Below are 20,501 nucleotides of genomic sequence, written 5' to 3' on the forward strand. Positions count from 1 at the left end.
AACTGGCCCCGATTATGGGCACACTCAGCCTCAGGGGCAGCTGGGGGATGCCTGGGCTTCCTGTAGCCTCAGCAACTACCTCTGCTTCCCCATTGTGTCATATAAACATCATCACTTCCTATATTCTATGTGTGCCATGAAAATTTTGGGAAAGCCCCAAGGTCAAGATTTTATATTTTATCTAGGAGAGCATTCTTGCCAACAGAGTTCTGGATTCCAAAATGAACTTTCATTATGGCAGCGCTGTTCATTTTGTGAAGAAATGGGACAGCCGTACATTCTACCAGCAAAGCAGTTGAGATGAAACATGTTCCTTTATGGTATTATTTTGAGGAGGAACAATCCACATGTTGTGTTTTTGGGAGGCTATGTTGTCTGAACAGATTGGAAACTTGACTTCCCTGTTTAATCTTTGGGTTTGAGTTAATAGAGCTATTAGCTTCGATCTGCTCTTCTACACCTTCTAGAACTGCAGGGACCAGAGCCAGACATTTTGGACGATACCTAAATAAGAACCTTGAGTAGGTTTGTCATCAGATACATGCATGAGAGGCAAACTGATGTGGAAGAATTAATAAGCTCCTTCTTCAAGGAAGAGCCTTGGGTTGGAATGACGTTTGTGGGAAAGTGATTACATTACAATCAGAATTCAACCATTTGTAGAACCTCTTATGTCCTTGAAATGAACTAATAAAGGAAAATGTTTGCTGCACTCTGGGAGAACAGAGAATCCTTTGTAGTATTAATTAATTTTCACCTTTTCACTCACTTGTCTGGTGCTCTTGGAAGACTTGAGCATCTCTGCAGAAGTTAGGTAGGTCCCACTGTGCCTGCAGCATAACAGGAGACTCATTTCAGCAACTTCTGTCAGGAAACAAGACCTCAGAGAGTCATGAACTGGAAACTCTAGACTTTAGCACTTCCTTCTTCAAACCAACCAGGCAATGGCAGATGTGTCTTCTTTTTTTTTTATTATTAATTAATTAATTTATTTATTAATTAATTTATTTATGGCTGTGTTGGCTCTTTGTTGCTGTGAGCGGGCTGTCTCTAGTTGCAGCGAGCGGGGGCTACTCTTCGCTGGCAGTGCACGGGCTTCTCATTGCAGTCGCTTCTCTTGTTGCGGAACAGGGGCTGTAGGCGTGCGGGCTTCAGTAGTTGTGGCTCATGGGCTTCAGTAGTTGTGGCTCGCGGACTCTAGAGCACAGGCTCAGTCGTTGTGGCACACGGGCTTAGTTGCTCCGTGGCATGTGGGATCTTCCCAGACCAGGGCTCGAACCCGTGTCCCCTGCATTGGCAGGCGGATTCTTAACCACTGCGCCACCAGAGAAGTCCCAAGATCTGTCTTCTTGTTTGAAGTTTACCTCCTTCTTAGCCTTAATGAATGAGTAAATTTAAGCAACTGCTGGAACTCTTTCTGCTTGTAAGAGACTGAGATCTGAAGGCTTAGGGATGGAATAAGGGCAGGATGGCTTTTCTGAGTTTGTTTTTTTGAATGGCTATTTCCACTCATCCTTGGAGCTGATGCCAGATTCCAGTGGGCTCTTGGCTGAGGAGGAAGCCAACTCACAGGCAGTCAGAATGAAAGACCAACAGTGCCTCACAACTCCTAGAAGCAATTGCCTCATAATAATGCCGGATGTGAGGTTCATCATCATTACCAATCCTGGCTGACACAGCTGCTTTGGCCGAATATCCCCTTCATCCGACACCCCATCACTTGTAACTTTCTACAGATGTCCCCTTGGCTGAAGAGATTGGGGCATTCCTGAGAGAGGGAGGCTGTGCTCTCATCACTGGTGTCTGAGTAGCTATCTTGTTGGCCAGAACTTCCAAACTAAATGCTCTCATCTTCACACCTCTTCCCCAGAAGTCCAGTCTAGACTTTTCAATTGTTTAACTTTGTCTCTCTAAATTCAGGCATATTTACTGGTCAGATGCCAGGAGTCAACGGATCGAGGTGGCTGAACTTGATGGAAGGTACAGAAAGTGGCTGATTTCCGCTCAACTGGATCAACCAGCTGCAATAGTTGTGAATCCCAAACTAGGGTAAGTACTTGAAGGAGTCCTTAATGTTCTAGATATTTTCCACTGGATTCTCAAAAAAATTATATCTTCAATTATTTTTTCCTAATTGTACTGAAATTGTCCTTGGACTTTTTTGAGTGGCACCTATGACTATTTTCAAGAATTATAATATGCCCTAAAGATCACTTAGGACAAAACAGGCTTCAGAAGATGGACACTGTGTCAGGGGAAGGTCTCTGGCCACACTTTTTACACAGCCCAGTTTGTCTAAAACCCACACATTTCTCAACAGAATTTAAGGACTGAGCAACACCTGATGATTGGTTTAGACTAGACATTGCAAAGAGGTGGCTGATGGGCTAAATATGGCCCATACACTTATTGGACTTGAACTTCACAGAGCTTTAAGTTTTTTGCTTTTTTTTTTGTAAACTTAGTAGATAACATTTAAATTAAAAATAAATATTTGTATTTTTGGCTTGAAAAATCAGAAGAACTGGTAAGGTTAGGTAAGTATGCCTTCCTTGATGCGCGGTATTGCCTAGAACTCTTAGACAGGGCTTTGCTTGATGAGGTGTTTGCCCATCACTCTACATTCATAACTGCCCTGTTCCACCCATTTGTCTTGCCTGCCTGATCCTTCTAGGTGTTTAAAGGGTACAGTCCCTGGTCTAATCAGTTCTCCTACAATTAAGTATTAATTGCACGCAAAGTAATACCTTTTCAAAGAGTTAGATCGTAAGCTCCACGAGGGAAGGAATCTGTTTTGTTCTCTGATACGTTCCAAACACAGGATAGTGGCTTCTCACACAGCGGGCATTCAAGAAATATTTTTTGAAGAATGAACAGCTTTCGTGTTTATATATTTTAAAAGGTCTGGATATATATCTTTGGACAGGGCTGGCCAGTTTCTATTGGGAAAGTGCAGTTCTCAGGAAGGATAGATCACAGATGCACAGGCTCCCTGCTTTCTCTCCCTGTCTTGTGTAAAGTATAAAAATAGCATCATTTAGGACCCAAGCCTCTTCGAAAACCCGTTGATTTCTCCACTAGATGAAATGCTGCCATGAGGAAACCTTCTGTTACAGGTTTATGTACTGGACTGACTGGGGCAAAGAACCTAAAATCGAGTCTGCTTGGATGGATGGGCAGCGTCGGAAAGTCCTGGTTCAGGAGGACCTCGGTTGGCCAACCGGCCTTTGTATAGATTATGTGAATGGTGACCGGATCTACTGGAGTGACCTCAAGGAGGACGTTATTGAAACCATCAAATATGATGGGACCGATAGGAGAATTGTTGCAATTGCAGGTTAGAAATTTCACTTAGAATTTCATATATTAAATAATTAATGTATTTCCAGTCTCTTTGCCCATTTTTGTAAGAAGGAACCCTAATCTTAGGAGATGCTTTTTATAGTTTCTTAGATACCACTCTGCCCAGCTCCCAGCTGCTGATTTAAATGCAAATGAATCTATTATCAATTATTAAGTCCTTTTTGTAGAATTAAAAAAACCTGCTGTCAGCAGCAGATGTTGAAATAACCGTTTCTTGTTAGGTTGCTCTGATAGAGATGGCCATCATGTGTTCCAATGGTAATCCATGTCTAACCACTTCTAGGTACATTCGTTTTTAATGTGCTAGATTGCTTTTTATGCACAACTGGAGACATCTAGGAGAGAAGCATTTTGTTTTCTTATCTAGACTCTACAGAACTGCAACAATCCAGCACGTAACAGGTTTTTCTGATAAGTGGTGTCTTACGTTCACAGAAAAAAAAGATCTCTGCCATACAGATTGTTTTCTAAAAATAAAATAAAATCAGCACCTTGAAAGTGAGCGAGTCCCCTATAATTGGTGTCAGTCAGTAGGCATTGATCTATTTTAATTTCTGTCATCTTGATCTCCTGGTGCAGCACACTTTCATGGTCGTGTGTACAGAGAGTCTGCCTGAATGTTGCTGGAATTTTAAGGTGTTGCCTAAGAGATTGATCCAAGCAGTTTGACTTCTGACATAGAAGTGGGGCTCAGGTATCTTCTTTTCAGTAACCTTGTTTTCTTTTGCTTTTCCCCTGTGGGTGAACAGCAATGACCCCTCATAGTCTGGACATCTTCGAGAGCCAGTTATACTGGACATCTAAGGATAAGGGAGAAGTATGGATCCAAGATAAATTTGGGCGAGACGAGAAAGAGAAATTGCTGATAGTGAACCCTTGGCTCACTCAAGTTCGAATCTTCCATCAATGGAGATATAATCAGTCAGGTAGTCACCAACCTTATTTCAAATTAATGGCTATAGTTTTTTTGGAAAATGGTGGTGGATAATAATAGGCTGATCTCCCTGTGCCTGAAATATGTGTGTGTGTGTGTGTCTGCGTGTATTTTAACCGTTTTGACCAAAGAAGATAAAATTGGAGGTCGAATGAAATGATGCACACCACCAGCAGATATGGAGTAAAAATACTTCAGTCCTTGTTGCTGCTTGGAGTTGTGGGGTTGTACTCTTAGGCCACAGAATCCAGTAGGTGTCAGACCCCCTGCTAAATGTGCGTTGGGTTGACAAGTCACGTAATAGGCTTCGTGGACATCAGAAGTCTTACCCACTCTAGCAATTGCAAGGCCAGGCTAGTCAAGTCATCCTGAGCTATGCGAGCCTTAGCTTAAATCTTAAAGGATGCGTTTCTGCATCCTCCCTTCTTTCTCATTTTCTGAGTTCTGGGTCCTGCTTCCTCAGGTTACCTGTGTTTAATTCATCCTTCATCATTGTGTGGAGTAACGTGAAAGGGAAAGGACATTTTTTTTTTTCCCGTGGGCACATCATTTTCATTCACTGATGTCTTTAATGATTTTTATTTCAGATATAGGTAATTATATATCAAAATATTCTATCAAATCTTTGTTTTTGGAAATATCTTCCCTTTTTTAAATTAATTTTTATTGGAGTATGGTTGCTTTACAATGTTGTGTTAGCTTCCACTGCACAACAAAATGAATCAGCCATCCTCATACAGATATCCCCTCCCTTTTGGACTTCCTTCCCATTTAGGTTACCACAGTGTATTAGGTAGAGTTCCCTGTGCTATACAGTATGTTCCCATCAGTTGTCTATTTTATAGAATATCAATAATGTATAGTGGGGAAAGGACATTTTTGAAGTGAGGAAAGGAAATAGACTTTTATTAAGTTCTATATGTCAGATTCTCTCTTCAGGATTAACCCAGACATCTGCTCCTTCAATTAATCTTCTCCCAAACTTATAAAGAGGTTTAATTCTCATCTCACATATAAGGAAACTGACAATAGGAAAGATTTAGTAACTGGTGCGCCCAAGTCACACAACCAGCGGATAAGCTTTAAACCCAGAAATGGTTTTTAAACTCAATGCCATTCACCCCAAAGCTCAGCACCTTTCTGTCCTGGTCCAGCTATCAGTGTACCCAATTCCAGATTGCATTCTGTGGCTGTGTGGCCTTTGACAAGTCACCTCCCTTCTGATCCCTGCATGTGAAACAGATGTGGAGCCTGAGGTCCCCCTGAGTTCTCTGATACTCTGAGAGCCTGAATCAGTCTTGACAAATTGAAGTGCAGAACGGAGGCTCCCAGGAGATTACACTGGCGGCAAATGCCTTTTCTAGGGATTAGCCCCCTTGTGTTGCTGGTAGTGATTACCCTTCTCCAGACCTTCTCCAGAACATTCCAGATCCCACTGATACAATAGCTCTTGTGTCCTAAATGCTCCTGCAGCTCTTATGTTTGGCAGTTTCAAGGGCAGGAGGGGAGAGCCCAGTATACCTGCGGAGCCCCCTCCGGCCCCTGTAGAGAAGACAGCCCAGGAGTCAGGCAGAGGAAAATCTGGAGACTTTCCCTGAAAAGCATCTCAGCCAGCTGATACTCTGAGCCTCCTTTGCAAAGTGTTGATTGATGAGTAGGCCAGAGACTCAGCCCAGCTGTGCCAGACTAGCATTTACTCTGGACCAATAGCTCTCCAATTTTAGCACGTGTCAGAAACGTCTAGAGAGCTTGTTGAACACGCCTTGCTGGGTCCCACCTGAGGGGTTTCTGACTTAATATGCCTGAGGTGGCCTAAGAATTTGCATTTCTGACAAGTTCTCAGGGGATGCTGATGTTGCTGGGTCAGGAACAACATTGTGAGAATCCCTGCTCTACTCAAAGTGTGGGCCATAGACCAGGAGCATTGGTGCAATACGGGGGCTGGTTGGAAGCTCAGACTCTCAGGCCCCATCCCAGCCCTCCTGAATCCGATTCCCCAGGTTATTTGTACGACATTAAAATTTGAAAGCTGTGCTCTAGAGAGCTGAAGGAATGGTCATGGGCCAGGTTTTGAGTGAGGCTTTTTACAGCCATGCCTCGTCCATGGTCACGTTTTTGCATGACAGAGAATCAGGATTATAGAATGTTAGTTTGAGAAGGAATTTAGAGACGACCTAATCCTTGGATAAATCATAATATATGCTAAGCTAGTGTTCAGAAGACTCTAGAATTACCTGAGGCGCTTTTAACGGTAATACTTGAGTTCCATCCCAGAGCGATTTAAATCTGGATTTCTGTGACAGGGCATCAATCGTTGTGAATAGCTCCCAGGTGATTCTGATAATCATAGCTCTAAATTCCCTAATCTTGCAAATAATGAAACTGAAGCCCAGAAGAAAGTTCTCCGTGGAGAGCAGGGGTGGAAATCACATCCAATGTATGCTTTGGCTGGGCCACACTTTATGATCTATCCAAATTTGGGTGATGACAAGTCTTGATATAATAATGGGGTCTTACTGACCTTTTAGAAATATCTCAAATTGCTTAGTGCTGATAGGTTTTTGAGGTCATGCAGTGAACCAGACAGACACCTACCTTCCAAAGCTGCCAGAGCAACAGGGGAGATAAATGATGCCAGAAGAAAATGTGAGGGGTACAGAAGTGGGATGGAGGGCACGGGGCGGGACTGTGCCACTTTGGTGGGGTGGCAGGGGAAGGTAGTGTAAATGAGGGTGAGTTGCCAGGTGGCACGTGGCTTAAAGGTGTTGGGATGCTGCTTGGGTTCTGATGTCACCTGGCCACAGCTCAGTGGATGGGCATGTCCTTGGTTGGGGTATTCGTTCCCTCCTCAGAAACTAACCACTGTTCTCTTCTGCTTTTCCAGTGCCCAACCGCTGTAAAAAGGTCTGCAGCCACCTTTGCCTTCTGAGACCTGAGGGATACACCTGTGCCTGTCCCCAAGGCTCCAAATTTATAGAAGGGAGCGTCACTGAGTGTGATGCAGGTAGGGACACTGCCTGGGCAGCCATGGGGGCCTGGGAGAGCTCCTTTGCCTTCGTTAGTAGGTTCCCTTACCCGTGCTTCACCTTTTTCAGGAGCATGAAGAATCTCTGTTTATTGGTCTCTTGCAGAATAGAGTGGGGATGGCTAGAAAGAGGGATGGGAGATGTGGAAAATATGAACAGAGCTGAGTGGGACTTAAGGGGCCAAACAGATCTTGTGTTCCAATGATTTCTGAGAATTATTTGCCAAAATCTGCAGAGATTTAGATCCAGTGCCCCTAAATCGACTGTTGTGTTGCCTATAAAGACATTTTGAAGAGTGAGTTTTCTGTAAGGCCTCTTCCTCCTTTCTCCACCCCATACTGGATCCCAATCGCCCCAGAATCTATTCAGTCTTAACGAGAGCTCCTCAAGGTGGAGAGCCAGGCTCCTGAGGTGGGAAGGGAATGCTTATCCAGTACGGAGGGGAGGCCTAGAGGAGGTTCACTGGTTTTCCCACATGCTCATTTCAAAGTTTGGACAATTGAAAAAGGGCCACGTTTTAAAATGTACCTTATGCTCTTGGGAGATGGAAGCTGGAAGTAAGTAAGTAAGTAAGCAGTGGTTTAATTCTCGTCCCAAATGCTGTAGATGATCTATTCTTGGCAAGACCTTTCTTCAGTGACTCTTTTAAATTAAGGAGTTAATAAGCCATATGGAGTAACTAGTTAGTGTCCCTAACTAGTATCCAATGCTTGATAAGGGTGTTAGAAAATCATCCTGCTGTTCACTAGTGGCCCATTTTATGGCTCACATCCTTGGGCCCTTCCCCCTGCTTTAGCTGATGGGGAAATGAAGAGGCGTAACCATGTTCTGCCACCAGGGGGCGCAAGCGGTTAAACAAGGCACCTCCTGTTGACTTCCCAACCAGGCTGAAAAGTTGGCAGGTTTAAAGCATGAACTCAGCAAGTAAAAACTGCCCCCTCCCCTTCCCCTATCCCCACTCTTATCCTAATGCTACTGGGGAAATATTGGCAAGATTACAATCTTCAGCAAGGGCAATTTTGAAGGTCTTAAAAAATGAGGAGATCTCCAACCAGCTGTCCATTAAGCGTCTATTTATCTGTCTACGTGTCCGTTTATTGATGAACGGATTGCTGATGCTTCGGAGCCTTTAGTGGAAGTTTCGGGGTGCGCCTAAGTTGAATTCTTGATTTCAACTGTATTCAAAGAGAAGAATTCTGAAAACTTCAAAAGAAAATGTCAATGTCCTAAGAGATTTCCTTTACCACAATGTCCTTTTTAACTATTAGTATATATTCTGGAGTCTAGTATCTCACCACTGTTTTGGGGGGGGGGTGGGAAATGCTATAAACTGCCTTTTTTTCCCCCTACCAAATGTATGTTACTCCCAAGACCTTATTGATAAAGAAATTCATCTGACTTAAGGGGAAGGTGACATTTAAAAGGGAGACTAATTAGCTGCCCCATCACATGGGCTCCCCACTCCAGCCCTGGGCTGAAGCAGGTTTGCATGGTAGGGGGGGGTCTGCTGAGTGCGACTGACTAACACCTGCGTGGCTTTCCCTTTCTGCAGCGATCGAAAGTCCTATCATCATGCCCCATCCATGCAGGTGTATGAATGGAGGAAACTGCTATTTTGACGAGAATGACCTCCCCAAATGCAAGTAAGTCTGAATGCTGTAGGTCTTGCATCTTCCGGGGGGAATTTGAGACCTCAAAGTAGCCAGAAAAACAAGTACAAGAACCTTGCCAGTTCGCTAATTTTCACATCATAACCAGCTTGCCCTCCAATGGGGGAGTCCACAGAGAACTAAGGCAGTGCTTCTCAAAGTATAATGTGCGTTAGAATCACCTGGGGCTCTGGAAAAAATGCCCATCTCATTTACAGGGATTCTGCATTTCTGACAAGCTCCCGGGAGATGCCACAGAACTGTGGGCCACGCTTTGGGGAGCAAGGAGTTAGAGGAGTGACAACCCCATTTTCCTACTCACCTCAGATTGCTAATTATAATTGGATTGTGGGAGAGCAGCTGTCAGCAGAGCTGTTACAGTGCTAGGTGCTCACGAGGAGCAGAGCCTGGGCTAAAGATTTGGAGAGCAGAGAATTATCAAGAAAGCTCTTAACGTGGAGCAAGATAATATTTAACGAAAGCATGTCAAAGGAAAGAACACAATGAAGGTTTCCAATTTCAGTCTCCAAGGAGGAAGTCCATAGATTAGAGAAGACACCAATAGGTTTATTTGTTGAGGCTGATTCTGTAGATGCCACAGGTATTCCCTCAAAAGTGACTTTCCACAGTCAGATTACAATCAGAGCCTAAGAAATCAACAGCTTGTGAATGATTCTTCTTTTCCTTTCAGATGTCCTAGTACCTACGTGGGGGAATATTGTGAAATAGGGCTTTCAAAAGGCATTCCTCCCGGAACAAGTAAGTTTTAAGAATACGAGGGACATGGGAATGCATCATGGTAACTAAATTGAATGTTGTCTGTATTCTATTTATTTCTATTTCAGTTTTTGAAGAATGAATGGTTCTAGCCCCCAGTCCCTATTGCTAAGACTACTGGCTCTTTTCCTTCTCCTCATGTTCATATGTTTGCTTCTTCTTCCCTCTTTGACAGCAGCGGCTGTGCTGTTGACAATCATCCTGATCATCATAATTGGAGCTTTAGCGACTTTAGGATTTTTCCACTATAGGAAAACTGGCTCCCTTTTGCCTTCTCTGCCCAAGCTGTCAAGGTCAGTTTCATTAGGTGGAATATTGATTTTAGAAGTCTGTGTGATCTGTAACCACGTAAATAACTTAGTTTTTCTTTTAAGTTAAAAAAGCATCCTAGGCTGTTCACCTATTCTGCAGAAACAAAAAATACTGTACTTAAAGCAGTCACTTCAAATCACAATGTCTTAATTGATTGCTTCCCTGAAACCTGAGTACAAATCACATTTTAGAGTCAAAGGGTTGTACATTGAGGTTACACTGGAGAACAGCGTCGGCTGTTTGAGGGACCAGGCTTTCTTTCTTTCTTTTCTGCCCAGCTGGTCCTCTCCTGGACCTCAAGCATTTGGGAATGTGCTCGAACATTTCCAGGTCACTAAGGGAATTTATTCCCATACATGATGTGTAAATTCGAGGTGGGAATCGAGCCTTTCATTTAAGGAAGAGCTAGGAAAAGGTACAAAGAAAGAACCCTATTGCAAAAGATTGTTTTTTAAAAATAATAAGATACTGATTACTTCTTTTCAGCTTAAGCAGTCTTAGCAAATCCTCTGAAAATGGAAACGGGGTGACCTTCAGATCAGGGGATGATGTTAACATGGATATTGGAGTATCTGGTTTGGGGCCCGAGTCTGCTATTGACAGATCAATGGCGATGGTGAGTTTGGTTTCAAAGTGACTATTTGAAGGTTATCATTTTTACTGTTTTATCAAAGAAACGCTTTTTATAAAGAATAAAATTCACCTAGAAAAAAAAGAAATACACTATGCCCCCTCACTATACAAAGTTAGGAAACATTAGGTTTGTTGTAGAAATGTGTCTAAAAACATTAGTAATGAAATTGAAGTTAACCCCTGATCTAAGGCGCACGGTTGAACTGGAATCATGAACAGTTTTAAGTTTAATTGGAGTCTTCAACAATCTATGTTTTTTGGGAAGCAGGGGAGAGGGACCATGATATTCTGTTTTTATTTGATGACTTTTTGTATGTTTAAAGGAAGAGGCAGGGAAATAACATGTTTCCTAGTCTCATATATTTTCCCACCAGTGTGTAGTGTTGGGATAAACAGTAGTTTTAGAGTCAGTGGTTGGTTCAGATCACAACTCTGCCACCTGCTAAGTATGTAATAGCAGGGATGGAGCTTGACCACTCTGTCTCCATCTGTAAAATAATCCCTCCTGTGAGGACCAAATACTTTATGAATGTACTAGTATCCACTATGAAGTCTGCCATCAGTGTTGGGAAATCATTCCCAGTATCCTGCCTCCCCCCCCCCCCCAATCTTTCCTTTTTGTTCCTGCCTGAAAGTACAATATTATCCCTCCTGTCTTCTTTCCCCCTCTCCCTCTTCTCTTTGCTCCTTTTCCACACACCCCCTCCCCCCCACCCTTTTCTCTATGTCCAAAGCCAATCCCCAAGTGAGTTATTTGCCTTAAGGAGCCATAGAGAACTCGGATAAGGGAAGAGGGTTTTTGTTCTCCTGCCCTGAGGAGTTAGTGCACTTACGTTACTTTGCATAACGATTTGCCTCGTTGCCTCCGTTGGCTTTTGTTGGCGAGGTGGGGGGCAAGTTCTTTTTGGGTCAGTTTGACGTAGCACCTAGCATACCTCCAGGTGTGAGGAGCACATCCTCCTCTGTGTACGAATCAGATCAGCACGGTATGATCTTTATTTTTCCCTCCATCAGAGTGAACATTTTGCCATGGACCTGGGGAAGCCGCCCATAATATTTGAAAACCCGACATACACCTCCAGGGACACTGCCGTCAAAGTGGCTCAGCCAACAACAACCCCGGTGAGAAATCACAGTCCTTGCTGTCAGGATTGGCTGTTGCTGGATCTTGTTCTTTGGAATAATGTGCCTTTAGGGTCCTCCCAACCTTCCCTCCATGGAAGGAAGCACACTGGTCGCTTCCTCAGCTTCACTCCCTGCAGTAACAGGACTGACCCACGGACAGAAGGCCTGAAAACAATCAGAATCCTGGGTTTTGGCAACCATTCTGGGGGTGCCGACCAAGAGCCTTTTCATCTTGAGTGGTCAGAGCAAGAGGTCTGAGTGCATATCCAGAGGCTTGGCAAACACTGTGCCTGACAGACACATACGGGCTCTCTGTAAATATCTGTGAACTGAATGAGTGGATGGTCGTCAGGTCATTATGCAGAGGTTTGGGGTACTGGGCACACTCTCTGGGTTCTGACTGGTATCACAAGGGTGTGATTTGAGGTGACCTCCCTGCTTGCCCTTGCCATACTTTTCTGGAAAGTACAAAGGTCTTCGAAGTTGATAGGCAGATACATAAATTTCCTTTGATGAGGCCCTGTTACTCACTCATCTTTAAGAGGAACAGGGAGATGAGATAGATGTATGGATGAAGGAACAGAACTCTTCATTAGGCCTGGATCTGTAGCCCCAGAGCCACTCCAGTGCCTGTCAACTGTTAGTTAGCCTGTCTTTCCTTTGTCAAAACAGCTAGGGCCTCGGCAAAATACAGTTTCACTGGTAACACCTAAACTTCTTTTGAACTCACAAGGTATAGTACATTTTAATGTAAGACAGAAGTGTTTATTTTATGAATAGCTTTCTTAAGATCAGCAATATTTGAATCTTGAAAGCATTTTGCCTGATCCTTTAATATCCAGATAGCAAAACTTTAATCACACGATAAAATAGATTTTTGGCATTTTCCCTTGAAATAAAACGAAGCCATGTTTACCAATACATTCCCAAGTTTGAGAAGAAATAAAGTGGTGAATGTAAAAATATAGGAAAAGGGGTGAATTTCTACCCTGTAATTTATTAATTATATATCCATGGTAATTTGTGCTTTAAGAGGGAACCTCGGAATCACATGAGTGTTACAGAAAATATCTAGAGGGGTATTAAGGTCATTGTGCCTCTTGTTTTAAAAATTCAACCTCTTTGGGCTGCCCTGGTGGCGCAGTGGTTGAGAATCTGCCTGCCAATGCAGGGGACACGGGTTCGAGCCCTGGTCTGGGAAGATCCCACATGCCGCGGGGCAGCTGAGCCCGTGAGCCACAACTACTGAGCCTGCGTGTCTGGAGCCTGTGCTCCGCAACAGGAGAGGCCGCAATAGTGAGAGGCCCGCGCACTGCGATGAAGAGTGGCCCCCACTTGCCGCAACTAGAGAAAGCCCTCGCACAGAAATGAAGACCCAACACGGCCATAAATAAATAAATAAACAAATACTAAAAAAAAAAATTCAACCTCTTTTAAGCAGTCCTCTGAAATTAATAATTTTATTCTAAATATCCAAACGTAAATCTCTCAGTTCACCAATGCGGTTGGAAATAATTCATACTGTTCTATTAGGATTTGGCTGCCAATATACAACCAGAGTATCCTTTATCCAAAACTGTGGTCAACAGTGGGAGTAAGGGGCCCTAGAGAACACCGTAGAAGTTGCTATTACTACATGAGAGTGTGACCAGTGATGGGTGTATTTGCCTCCCAAGAGTAAGGCATCAGATAGACAACTTAGTAGTTGGTGCTCCTGATTTTGGGGAGACGAGAGTGGTGTTTATTCCTGGACCACAGGGTTGGTCTCATATAATAAAAATGGTGCCTGATCGTGTTCGTGGTACAGCAAGGTGGTAAACAGAACCAAAGAGCTGGTAAGAAACTTTATAGCAAAAATTCTTTCAAAACTGAATAATGGCCTTCAATATGCACACAGGTAACTGAATCTGGAAATGTGTATAACGAAAACTATGGAAGTCCCATAAACCCTGCTGAATTAGCTCCAGACACAAAGCCAACTTCCCCAAGTGCTGATGAAACTCAGGTAACAGTGACTGACTACTGAAATGATATGGGATTTGGGAAGGACTTTGGAATTGCTGGGTTTATAATCCTAGGCAAACTAGAGAGACCCTGATAGGCTCACAGAGCCCAAGATGTATAGGCAGTTAGTAAAGATAATTTTATCATAAACTGAAAAACTTTCCACTGAGTAAAGCTACATTCTAACACTGAGTTGGTAACGATGTTCCTTGTGACATGGGAGGTAAAGCAGAAAAGAAGGGCAGCCGACTTCTGGACCCAGCCTCTTCAAATCAGAGGCGTTTAATTTGAGATAACAACTTAGTATGAATAAAGACCTCACTGTGTCAGTGATGCATATAGAGGACGTTTTCCTTTCCCGTGCAATACAATTTTTCTACAGTGTATATCTTTGTTCCCTTAATAATGTATGTTGTTTTTAGCTCTACTCTTGTTACCAATGTTCACCACTAGATGGCACTAATTTACACTCTTCATCTATCCATCTGTCCATCTTCCATCTAACCATCCAGCGAACATTACTGGCCTCAATGTGCCAGGCACAGTGTTTAATACAGAAGATTGAAAGAAACAAAGACCACTAGATGGAGCTTCTCTATCTTGTCTGCAGGCCCTTTGAAATTTGTAAACTATGTTGTGTACAGAGAGAAATTCAATAAATAAACTTGATACAAACCTTAATATTAATGGATAATATATCATTAGTTTTAACAGACACATAGGAAGCTATCTCAGATATAGCTGTTTGATTCTGGGCAACTGTTTTACCTCTGAGCACTAGAGTCTTAATGTTTCTCAGTGGGGGCACTATTGGCTTATTGGGAGGGGCAGTTCTTTTTGGTACCAAACTATCCTATACATTGCAGGACATTTTAGTATTCCTGGCCCCTGTCCACTAAGTGCCAGTAGAGTTTTACCCAATGCATTGTGATCCCAGAAATCACTCCCTCCCCCGCCCCTGGCCCCCAAACATGCTCTCCCAGTTGAGAACAATAGGATCTGGAATGTCTCAGTTTTAAGGTTCTATGCCTTCTGTGAAGTAATATAAAGAAACAAAAGCCCAGGGGTAGTTAGAAACCTTACCACTTTTTACAATCCCTATTCTCAAATTGCCTAATCTATAAACAAAATTGGTATCTGCAAAGTCATGTTGGATTTTCAGCACCTCACAGATTGGTTCCTGTTCTGCTTATTTGCGTCAAAATAAAAGTTGAACTAAATTGATGCTGATGAGGAGAGCTTATAACAAAGGTCACCTTGTCCACCTTTTCGTATTCCATTTACTAATTCCTTCTCACACACACACACACACACACACACACACACACACATAGATACACGAATGTTGTCTTAGAAAGGAATTTCCAGTTTCATATTTTGCATATTTCATATTTTCAAGGGACTGAATTTTTTTTCTTTAAGCTACATTGAAAAGTTTATTTCGAACACTGATTTTCCACAGACACCAGAATACTTGAATGTCACATATTTGGTTCCCCAAGTCTGACTCAACTCCACAGCAGTGCCAGATCTATTTTATATTCTCAACATCTTTTCTCAGTCCATTTCCAGTCTAGTGATCTTCCCTAGGCAGAGTTCTCTCACAGCTGAGCAGGAAGGGAAGTGTGATGGAGGTGCTGCAACCTCTGACCTGCACATCAGTCATCAGAAACACTGAGAGAGTCTTTCAAGTGAGAGCGAATGTTTACCAATTAGAGTCCTTTTCTTTCTCATCTCCATCTTTGCAGTACATTGGCTCTGCTTCTTTTTTTTTAATCAGTTGAGGCTGAGACCCTCTAAGGTCTGTCCTCCATGGTACATCCAGGGATTTTTCTATGACCTTTGCCTTCTGGGAACTGAGAGAACAGCCAGGGAGGCTTAAAGCAGTAGAAGCCTTTGGTTAGGATCACCCTAGGTTGACCTTAATATGCCAGAGGGGCTCACAGGTTTCTCTTTCATCAATAAATCTGCTCAAAGGACTCAAAGAACATGAAGTCCTGTGACTTAGTCCTGTCATTTTCAAAAGTCGTGTCGACATGCATTGGATTTCCCAAGGAGACGACAATGAAAATCACCCACACTTCTCTTGTTAGTAGTTACTCAGCTCCATGTAGCCATTCCATACCGAAGCAATGAGTTTTAGCCTTCCCTATTGAAGTGTAGGTTTCCAGAGGCCAGGCTCTGACCTGAGTGTCTCCATCTTGCCCTTGTGCCGAGTAGGTGCTCACTTAAATGTGGGTGAATGGCCTCTTCTACTTCGCCTGTATTCACATGCTCCCCACTCCTTCACATGTGGGCCCCCTACTTTCACAGAGCAAGAGACAATCCATAAAGCACGTGGGCTACCTTAGCCCTGTGGAAGGAGGCTGTTTCCTCATCCCCTGTTCTCTTGTCTCCTTACATCCGGCCGTAGGGCCGTGGCCAGCACTGCTGCCATGGGCAGCTTTTCAGCCAGACAGGGGCCACTCATCATAGACTGGGGTGATTTCTCTTTGGGTTCTTCAGTTTTGCGACCTCCGTATCCTGGAGGCCCTGCTTACTCCTCTATCTACAATTTAGTTAAATGAGTTTGCTGTGACTGCCTTTCCTCCTCTGCAAAAGAGCATCTACCTCACAGAGTCCTTGGGAAGATTACATCAGAAACTTGTAAAGCTCTTGGAATAGTCCCCGACACATAGTAAGCACTCAATAAATGTTAGTTGTTTTTGTTGCCATTATTATTATTGATTACAGGAGGAAATGATGAAGCGAGACAGAACATGTTTGAGCTGACCAAGGATCAAGACATCATTTTAGGAAATGAGAGTTACAATCTGGCTTGTTCCTTAAATTTTCAGGCACCCCCTGAAGAAATCTCTTGCCTGGCTCTGTCAAAGCTTCTAGATACTCTGGGCACAGATTCTGTAAACTGTACACTTCAGATCAAGGAATTTTTTTGAAATTATTAGATAAAAAGAGCCCAAAGAGTTTCAGTTACTGTTCAAGGCCCAGCCGAGGAAGAATTGAACAATTTACTACATGGGCCAGGTCACGTGGTCCCAGGTCCCAGATTGCTTTCTCCCTCTGTAAGAAGAAATTTTAAAACCTAAGCAGAAGGAAGAAACCCACCAAAAAATTCCATTACTGAAGGTTTTCTGTTTCCTCTTTTCACTTAGGCAACAAAGTGGAATATCTTCAAACGAAAACCGAAACAAAATGCCAACTTTGAAAATCCATTCTATTCCGAGGTAATTTTTAACAATTTTTCTCAGCCCAGGCATTCTTTCTTAGTATTAACTTGCTAAATCAGGCATACACTCAGATGATTCTGAGCAAATTGGCCAAGATTTGTCTTCCTCACACAAAACCGTCTCCCATCTCGTCGGGGGAATAAATGGCTGATTCCTGTTTCTTTGTGGTCTTAGATGGAGAGTGAACCAAAGGTTGGTGCTGCTGTGACCCCACCTCCATCACCTTCTCCCCCTGATAAGATTTCTTGGAAAAAAGGCCCAAGTCCAACCTACAGTGCAACAGAAGACACATTTAAAGACACCGCAAATCTCGTTAGAGAAGACTCTGAGGCATAGCTGTGCCAGCTATTTAGGGAATAATTAGAAACACACTTTTGCACATATATTTTTTACAAACAGATGAAAAAAATTAACGTTCAGTACTTTATTAAAAAAATATTTTTTCCCCTGTACTCCTGTAGTTGGAAATATTTGTGGAAACAATACCTTGTGTGTCTTTTTTATTCATCTCATATTTTTACAAATAATTATCACAATGTACTATATGTATATCTTTGCACTGAAGCTATCTGAAGGTAATGCTATAAATATATTGTATATTTGTAAATTTTGGAAAGATTATCACATCATTAAATTTGCTAATGAGAGTATCTGCTGAATTGGTTGGTGATCATTACATTAAATGATCCATTGGGACTTCCCTGGTGGCACAGTGGTTGAGAATCCGCCTGCCAACGCAGGGGACACGGGTTCGAGCCCTGGTCCGGGAAGATCCCACATGCCGCGGAGCAACTAAGCCCGTGCGCCACAACTACTGAACCCACGTGCCTAGAGCCCGTGCTCCGCAACGGGAGAGGCCACCGCGATGAGAAACCTGTGCACTGCAATGAAGAGTAGCCCCTGCTCGCCACAACTAGAGAAAGCCCGTGCACAGCAACGAAGACCCAACGCAGCCAAAAATATAATTAATTAATTAATTTTAAAAAAGAAAATGATCCATTGAAGAAAGGAATTGACTTGGGGCCTTTAGCCATGTCAGAAGAGGAGGCACCACTCATAGTCCCTATAGAATTATCAAGGAAGGGAATCCAGGCCACTCCTGGGTCCGTTTTCACACATTAGCACTTAATGTTCAGTATTACATGTAACCTGATGAATAGCGTAATGATAGTGATGCAGTAGGTGGAAAAGCAATTCAGTCCCACCCTTCTGCGTGTTTGCGTTGTCTAACCAGAACACTGTCTCCTGTGTGTTATCTTGCTCTCTGCCAAGTCAACACTTTTATTTTAATGTCTGAGAACGTCCCATGTCATTAAGGGTAAGTGTCCTGCAAAGAGTTTGTATCTAGTCGCATGAACTTTCATTTGATGGACCATAGGGTGATTGACACCCTTGCCTGGCATCTCAGGTGGTCACCTACCCTAGAAACTGGAGCTCAGGAGCTGAATTAACTGAAAGCAAATCTGTGTCTTCATAAAGGATGGTGCAAATCAAATACCGGTTTAGCAAAGCCTCAGCTGGGTTTGTGTTTTCTGTGTGTGAAAATTTCCTTATGATGACTATTTATTTCCTCAGTTGAACATGAATAGAAAGGGAAACCGTTCTTATTGAGCCTTTTTTAGGTCCTTGGCAAAATCGTACATTTTGAGGAGCCTAGCCCTCCTCTTGAATAGCGGCTGTAGTCTCCACAGCTGGAACCGTGGCAGGAATACACAGTTTCCACACTAAGTAGGTAGGATTCCTGGCTCTCTGTGCTAATATGGCACATTTTTAAAACAACGAATGAATGAGTGTATGAATGGATGGGTGGATGGATGAAACATGTACTACTGATGATTTTTTTCCCGAGTTCTCAAAATATATTTTGCTCATATTTTGAGTGCTTATTGTAAATTACTTTGACATGTACTTTGATTAGAAAGCAAATGGAAATGATGCTGCTGAAAAATTTCTAATAAATGTGTATTTTATCAGACTTGTTCTGTGTGCTTCATAAGCCCGGGTCATGAATCAGTTGTATTTTGCTGTGCAGAGAGCTTGGGGCTTTGAGTGCTAGGCAGCTGGGGAACCAGGAATGCCCAGGGTTCAGGGAGGGGAGAAGGAGGAGGAGGAATCCACAGCTCACGCAGCCCTGACAGGCCTGGCGGGGTGAGCTCAGGAGAGTAAACTGTAGGTTTCTGGGACTTCCCTGGCGGTCCAGTGGTTGAGACTTCACCTTCCAACACAGGGGTGCGGGTTCGATCCCTGGTCGGGGAGCTGAGGCCAAAAAATCAAAAACCATAAAACAGAAGCAATACTGTAACAAATTCAAAAAGACTTTAAAAATGGTCCACATCAAAAAAATCTTAAAAAAAGAAAAAAAACTAGGTTTCTACCTGAACTCTGGTCGGGCGGCCCCCTTAATTGCCTTTCAGAGTTCATCCATTTCCCCCTGCCTTTTTCCTTCCTCACACCCTAGGCCCCCAGCCAGTTTCCCATTTCGGATCTAACTGTGATGGGAGAGCAGCGAGTACGGTCACAGCTGGAGAGGGTTTTGTTCAGCCTGGGATTCGGGCTCCAGTGGGGTGCGTGAGATGTATCAGTCCACGAAGTGTGAAGTCAGAGTAAAAGGGAGCTCAAAACTGGTTGTGATTTCCAGCTTTGATATTTGTCTCAGGCCTTAAGCGCAATAAGAAATTATTCTGGGGAATTTAAAAAACGAGAATTAGTTCCCTGCTTAGCTTCATCTGTGGGTCTCCCCAGAAAGGAATCAGAAAGCCTGCTGCTGCGTTTCTGTTCTCTCCCGTGTGAGCTGGCACTTGCGGGTCAGAGCGTCAGTGGGAGGGTTGCCCCTCCCTGGTCGGCTCTCCCAGCCCAGGTCCTGCCCCTGCTTTACTCTCTCCAGTCGGAGCAGCTGGTGGGAAGTTGTGCAAGGTTGGTGGGGGCAACCTGGAGACAGGGTGCTGTTTAGAGGATGGAAAAGCTGATGTTATTCAGCATCTCATCACATGAAGCAGGAACAATTTTACTAGCAGAAGTGTATTACTGCACAATGTAAGATCACAACTATGAGCAGGTGTGTCCATAGGAAACTGTCAAATCACACTGGTCACCTGCCCAGGGATTCCCATTGATTTTTTTTTTTTTTTTTTTTTTACTATCTATTCCTTTCTTCCTTCATTCATTGATTCACTCACTCACTCACTTGCCTGTGTTCTTACCAGCACTCAGTTGCAAACATATGGACATAAGAGACCATGAGTTTAAGGAAAATATGTGAGAGGAGAACTTTTAGTGGAGAATTCCATCCATTAACTTTTTTTTTTTTTTTTTTTCCTGAATTGGGAAAAGATCACTATTATTTGATCTTTGAGGTGGAGTATCTCAGGCTGGCTCAAAGATGAGAGCTAGTTAGGCCCTGGGGTTAAGGAGGGGTCTGAGGAAGCTGGTTAGAGATGCACATTCTGGA

The 20,501-nt window shown here is 43.2% G+C and overlaps 1 protein-coding gene across 1 annotated transcript in view; it reads left to right on the top strand.

Annotated features, from left to right (window-relative positions):
• LRP2 (LDL receptor related protein 2) overlaps positions 1-19,010 on the top strand; it is a 199,659-nt gene extending 180,649 nt beyond the window's left edge. The window contains exons 68-79 of the mRNA XM_068544952.1: positions 1,921-2,049; positions 3,117-3,337; positions 4,113-4,289; positions 7,182-7,301; positions 8,876-8,966; positions 9,664-9,731; positions 9,925-10,042; positions 10,548-10,677; positions 11,709-11,816; positions 13,717-13,824; positions 16,979-17,050; positions 17,228-19,010. Of these exons, the coding sequence (XP_068401053.1) occupies positions 1,921-2,049; positions 3,117-3,337; positions 4,113-4,289; positions 7,182-7,301; positions 8,876-8,966; positions 9,664-9,731; positions 9,925-10,042; positions 10,548-10,677; positions 11,709-11,816; positions 13,717-13,824; positions 16,979-17,050; positions 17,228-17,389 (1,504 nt within the window). The 3' untranslated portion in view covers positions 17,390-19,010. The remainder of the gene's footprint in view (positions 1-1,920; positions 2,050-3,116; positions 3,338-4,112; positions 4,290-7,181; positions 7,302-8,875; positions 8,967-9,663; positions 9,732-9,924; positions 10,043-10,547; positions 10,678-11,708; positions 11,817-13,716; positions 13,825-16,978; positions 17,051-17,227) is intronic.
• The last annotated feature ends 1,491 nt before the right edge of the window (positions 19,011-20,501 follow it).

The sequence above is a fragment of the Eschrichtius robustus genome, chromosome 5 (genome assembly GCF_028021215.1).
Source record: "Eschrichtius robustus isolate mEscRob2 chromosome 5, mEscRob2.pri, whole genome shotgun sequence".
Taxonomy (NCBI): Eukaryota; Metazoa; Chordata; class Mammalia; order Artiodactyla; family Eschrichtiidae; genus Eschrichtius; species Eschrichtius robustus.